Consider the following 6,012-nt stretch of genomic DNA (forward strand, 5'->3'; position numbering starts at 1 on the left):
ATGCAGACATTAATAGAAAACTGGCTGATTGGAAGGTTAGAAAAATACTTGAACACTCACATGGCCTGTTTGGCACTAATGAAGTATATATGATTTGTAGTTAATGGGCTAAAACATGTAAAACACACACAGCACTTTTCCCACACACATTCTCTGCTTAGCAACAGACTGAACAAGTTCATTTTTATGTTTTTATTGATTTCTCGTTTACATAGTAAATGTCAGTCATGTGCTGAAGTCAAAACCACAGGGGAGTGACTCGCTATGAGGAAGCTTCATTCTAATAAAGACATAAAGCGAAAAACATTTGATTATCAGCTAAAATAAAAAGGTAGGACTATAGTTAGGAAATAAGTTAAATTTACAGTACAATTATACAGGAAGGGGATAAGAATCTAAATCAATTTAGAAATTTTAAAATGAGGACTCTCTTTACAAGTGTGACATACAAACTTAAAGAATAGCAGACACTGGCCATAAAGAGGAAACAAACAAAAACAATATTGTTAATAATATGTGCAGCAATGTTTAGGTCTGGGATTAGAAAAGAGATCCTGCTGAGCTGAGGTTGAATGATTTATTAAAGGTTACAAAAGAAATCAGTGGTCTTACAGAAAACAGTACTTTGCTGTAAAGACAAAATGCCAAAAGAGACCGTTGTTCATTTGTATCTTAGTCTGTTTCTGATACACTTGAAACAGTGTAAGAGACGTCACCTTCATTTAAACTGTACAAAACTGTAAAACAGTATCATTAATGCCTGTTACTAGTGGTTATCACATGCTGCGAGTTCATGAACTACACTGCATTACATGTATTAAGGAATGCTAATGAAGCTAGATGTGCCATTTTTAGGAATTGTAAGAGCTAGTTCACCACCAACAATGTGACAATGACTTTTTTAAAACAAGGAATCTTGTGGCTAAACCTCAGCTTAACCTTTACACAGAGCTCACTGAGCACAATATTTGGCTATTCACATCTGGCAGGGCTTTTCCCACCATGTCTGTTCCCTTTGAGCAAAGAAAGATTTTTAATATGTTCTCTCTTCAAAAACTACAAGGTGCATATTCACTGTTTGGTGATGATTTCCTGAGGTTTTCAGTGCAAAAACTGCTCACAGGGGGGAGGTACTACTGGCTGGGAGCTGTGTCTATATTTTGTCCTGGAGATGAATTCCACACAGCCCTGGTCGTGGTCAGGAGTCAAGGTCAGTTCTGGGGGGTTGAATAGAACGAGTGGTGCTGGTGGTTCTGGTCTGGGGGGTTGGTGGCAAACAGGAGAGGAGCAGTCTCTGCGCCATACCAGCTGTAGCAGGGCGAGAAGAAGAGCGAAAGATGATGGGTCTGGTACGGTGAATTTCGGTTGGTCATTTTCATCTCACAGCATCACAGCCAATCAGAAAGTGAGCCTGAGCTAATTTCTCACTTCAGAGCAGTCCATCAATAAACACTTTTATAAAGTCTGAAACTAAGACAAGTTTACTTTGGCAATCTGGTCTAGACTTATTAAAACCTGAAGATAATGATTTATATTTGAAAAACCTGCATGACTTTTCCTGCAGGGCAATTTCAATTTCATCATTGGTTAAGCTGCCAATTATTTTCTCAATTAATGAATTACTTGTTTGGTCTATAAAATGTCAGAAAATGTTTTCACTAAGCTCAGGTTGATGTTTTCAAATGTCTTGCAAAATTCAAAGCTTTTGATTATCGAAAGATATAAAATTAGAGATGAAACAATTGACTGATCAGTTGACTTGACAGAAAAATGATCTGCAACAGCCTGTTTAGTCTTTAAAGCAAAAAAAGTGAAGACAGAACCTGATTCATACATGTCAGTTTAAAAAATAAAGAAAGTAAAAAACCTGCAGATTAATTAGATTTATAAACAAGGAAAAACAGTTGTTAGTTGAAGCCCAATATATACTGTCACAATGGAGAAGCTGAAAATGGGAAGGTTAAACATTTCTCTTAAGAAAAAAAAAAATCATTAAACTTAAATGATCCATCAAATATTTTACTGTTCTGTCCACTGACTAATTAATTAGTTGACGCTGAGTCTAATATGGTTTTAATGAGCGTACCTTGATTGTGGATGTGAACTGCGTGCCCATGGAACAGGCATGTCCTCATCACTGCCTTGAGGGTCATCAAAGAAATATGGACGAGGTAGGACCCTATTGTTAATGGCCATGTTGCCAGTCTGTGAGGATCAGAAAAACACACAGGTGCTGCTTCAACGATACACTGTCCTGCATCGTGTTTCATTTTTAAATTGCATATTAAGTTAATATTTAGTTCAGTGCCTGTCAGATGCACTAACTACCTCCTGAGTGGGCTGCCGAACCCTGAAGATGAGGATTAGCAGACTGGTTGGGAGCAGTTCCCATATGAAGAGGATGGCACCGAAGACCAGGTAGCCGCTGTCGCCCAGTTGATAACGCAGGTCAGCCTTCAAACAAACAAACAACGCTAGTGTTATCTCGTAGTGTACTTGCATTTTTAACTAGCCATGGCGATTAACTTCATCACAATCAACCATCAGGACCTGCATGTTCTGAGGTACTGCCAACGTGACCCAGCTAAACTGTTTTAAACACTGGCTAAAGGGTGGCTGGGCCCAAACATTAAAGGATTACCTGGTCAGAGATGTTGTACCAGTCAAAGTTGAATGACTCCACTTGGTGGTCCTGGGACAGAAAGAGGGCTGTCAGGTTGTAGCAGGCTCGACTGGCAAACAACAAGATCACTCCTGCTCCCAGTGCTGCTGTGCGGCACACAGTGGTTCCCTGGTCAGGTGGAAAAGGCAGTTAGCATGCAGTACCATTATAGTTACAGAGGAGGGTAAGATGTGCTTTATGTTTAAAGTGGTATTTAACGTTCGGGGACAGTTACATTAATAAAAGAATGGTCAAAATAGGTGCAGCACATGCCAAAATATCTTAGTCCCTAGTAAAGGTCAAAAATGAAGGATCCAACAATTCCCATAATGCAACTCATTATTGCTTTTCATTAGATGCTCCCTCCTTAGTGAACACCCAAGTCTTTCAAACTCCAAATTTTCAGTTTTTAACACAGTTCTGTTAAAAATGTGTGGTCTTCATGCCCAAGCTGCAAAAACCCTGCTGACGTCATAGCGATGTCATCAGGGTAATTTTATCAGCCTGGACAAAGCTCCTCCAGAGACACGAAAAACATAGTACAACTGTGCTCACCGAATGAAAAAGACTAGTCGTGAAGAGTAAACTAATCTTGATGTGTAAAAACAGGTAAGTGGCCCTTTAAGTTTATTGCTGCATTTCCACATTTTGTCACTCTGGGGACTGAAGCTGAGCGCACCTTGCTGACCAGGTAGGGGCTGGTGGAGTGCGAGTGCCTGGTCAGGAACATCAGCAAAGCAGCCAGTAACACCGCATCCAGGATGAAGAGCGAGTCATTAACAATGACTCGAACCAGGACTAGGTTCCAGGTCCGGTCCCCCGACCCACCGCGGCCTCGGTCACCGAGAGCAGCACAAACCACGTTGACACAGAGGAAGACAGCGCTCAATGCAGCATACATGCACCGTGCCAGCCACCTGAAGAAGACATGGAAGCCAGAGTGACGGATGAATTTGCAGTCATACAGTGTTTCAGAGGCTTGATACAGTATTACTCTCATTTCATGAGCAGATCTTTTCTACATTTCTACACACATCTACAGAGTGTGTAACTTACAGTCTTTTGCTCCCTTCCAAGCTGTAAGCCTCTCTCACTTTGAGCAACACCTGTGTTACAAGAGGGAAATATGCAACATAGTAAACAAAAACAGTAGAAATTCAAAATGAAACTTAAAGCAAAAGAAACACATTTGCATTTTGCTTTCAGTCTCTCTCTAAAGTGATTAGTAACTGAACATGGTTTTGTTTAAATAGCTGTTTGACAGACAGCTACTGACAGGAATTCCCCTGCTCAAAGATTATATAAATAGGCATTAATTCTTCACTTATTTCATAATGTCATGAAGACTTTTTATCACTTTAGTTGCATCAGACCAGATCTTCTTAAAATCTGTCGAGATCCATCAGTTGATTCAAGAGAGACTTCGGCTCCACTCTCCCCAGACTTACCTGAGTAAAATACAGGTTAATGAGGCTGAATGTGAAGAACTGCAGACAAACAGGGAAGCAGTAGAGCAGCCAGTAGACTGCAACAGGTAGGTGATTGGCCTCCAGCGCATTACAGAAGTAAAAGGAGAACAAGGTGGTGCGGAGGGCAGCCCAGAGCAGGCAGAGGAACAGAAAAACACTCTGGTAGCTCCATCGTTTGTGTCTGTAGAGGTAGAGAAGCCAGAGCTGGACGTACACCACCAGGAAGAGTACAGAATACAGAGTGGTGTAGAGGATGGTGAAGCCAAGCTGGACTGACGGAGCGACAGCCGGGCGAAGGGGAACCGGTGGAGGCGGAGTGGAGGTGTTGGGAGCAGGGGCAGCTGTGACAGGAGCTTCCATTGGGGTACTGTCAGAACTAATTGTCCATCATCACAGAGAAACTGCCTAACCTTCTCCTCTCAGTCTGAAGGGTTTACATGGGAATCCTGACAGTGAAAAATGACAACAGGTCAGCAGGCAGGCGTCAGACATTTCAGCAAGAACTCATCAGTGTCATTTACACATGTGAACTCAATGGACATCACTGAAATTACAGAAAAAAGGTTCATATGTACCTTTTTATCTTTAAAGCCATTCTTGGTAAAAGTTCCTGTTTCCTTTGTAAAATGCCAAGTAATCTAGATAGATAACCTTCAGTGTCTCAGAGTCTGCTCAAAATTTTGTAAAACTGCATTTGCATACTCTCCACCCTGGGCTCAGAAAAATCTACAGGATAAACTTTGTCTGGAAATGTATACTATGTGTCAGGTATTCAATAACCACATTCAAGAAATGTTTCAAATGGTCAAGTTGTATCTCTCTCATGTCTCTCAAGTCCTGCTTTGTTGTGCAATATGTGACTTAATCATGTGTGTTCTTATGTAACTACTATCTTATTCTGCCATATTGATCAGGTGTCTCTACTAAAAGAGATAATGTGTATCAAGAATCTTCCTGGTTAAATAAAACAAAATAAATTTATTTTTTGATAATTAATTCATTGTTTCACTCACTTTAAGGATTTCCTGTTTGTCCTTATCATGGCTGTACAGTGAGGGGAAGTCAAACTGAAACTCGTTTACATTTGGATTCTTGAGTATTTCACTACACAAATACAGGAAGAAATCTGATTTGTTAGTTTACCATTAATGACACTGTAACTACAATATCACGTTATGACTTACACTGTCAGAAGACATACAATGATTGCAGAGCTGTACGTCAACCGTTATATATCGATTAAACTATTCTCACATTATGGTGGCACAGATTCACTGTCATTTTCGACAAAAACAATCATTTCAAACATCAGTAAAGTATTATTTGATAAACTATTTGATGTTATTATATTGTACAGGTGTTCATGTGAACTGCATATATTTCAGTGACCTCTGAAACCTAGTAAAGCAGCCGTGCTAACTCTTTACTTTGGTCTTTGGAACATAAACAACCGGTCGTGTTCCGTTCAGGCAATTAAACGGCTAACATAGCTAACTCAAACTAACGTTGTTAACTAACGGGGACGTAAAATATTTCTCAGATACGCTTTGCCTGCTTACATAAACCCTAAAATGTTTAAACTGTCAGTAATCATTAAACGATGATAACAGACCTTATTTTAAGTTAACATGAAGGTCCAGGATACGCAGCAGACGACGGTAATCCCTCGTTTCCGTGTGTGACGGTATGACCTGTGTAACGTCTGCTGGGCGGAGCCAGCGGTTTGATTCTAGCCGCCAATCAGCGATGACAGGAAATCGCGGTATCTTCAATTTGTTGTTTACTTACCTTGAGAAGGACGTTGCGTATAAATCATATTTAACATTCATATTTTTTATAGGTCAGTGAGAAATGTTGTTTTGGTAGCCAACAGCTGCACAT

General features: G+C 40.3%; 1 protein-coding gene across 2 annotated transcripts; it reads right to left on the reverse strand.

Moving 5' to 3' along the window:
• Positions 1-169: 169 nt before the first annotated feature.
• gpr137 (G protein-coupled receptor 137) lies at positions 170-5,833 on the reverse strand. Of its 2 annotated transcripts, XM_056382977.1 has the most exons (9): positions 5,744-5,812; positions 5,145-5,235; positions 4,111-4,577; positions 3,719-3,768; positions 3,342-3,579; positions 2,642-2,791; positions 2,329-2,454; positions 2,087-2,205; positions 170-1,308 (listed from the first exon to the last, which is right to left on the reverse strand). In XM_056382977.1, exons 3-9 carry the CDS (start codon positions 4,489-4,491, stop codon positions 1,212-1,214), a joined length of 1,161 nt encoding a protein of 386 aa, XP_056238952.1. In that variant the 5' UTR covers positions 4,492-4,577; positions 5,145-5,235; positions 5,744-5,812; the 3' UTR covers positions 170-1,211. The 2 variants fall into 2 exon arrangements, with proteins under 2 accessions (XP_056238952.1, XP_056238951.1); XM_056382976.1 differs by lacking the exon at positions 5,145-5,235 and having other exon boundaries at positions 5,744-5,833.
• Between the last annotated feature and the right edge of the window lie 179 nt (positions 5,834-6,012).

This window comes from Seriola aureovittata, chromosome 8, assembly GCF_021018895.1.
Source record: "Seriola aureovittata isolate HTS-2021-v1 ecotype China chromosome 8, ASM2101889v1, whole genome shotgun sequence".
Taxonomy (NCBI): Eukaryota; Metazoa; Chordata; class Actinopteri; order Carangiformes; family Carangidae; genus Seriola; species Seriola aureovittata.

What these genes read in the sequence shown, in the direction of transcription:
- gpr137 (XM_056382976.1), bottom strand. Translation starts at nt 4,491, where the DNA reads ATGGAAGCTCCTGTCACAGCTGCCCCTGCTCCCAACACCTCCACTCCG. An exon ending in TTAACCTGTATTTTACTCAG is followed by an intron (nt 3,769 to 4,110) that starts GTAAGTCTGGGG and finishes CTTGTAACACAG; the next exon opens with GTGTTGCTCAAAGTGAGAGA. An exon ending in GCCCCTACCTGGTCAGCAAG is followed by an intron (nt 2,792 to 3,341) that starts GTGCGCTCAGCT and finishes CCACCTGACCAG; the next exon opens with GGAACCACTGTGTGCCGCAC.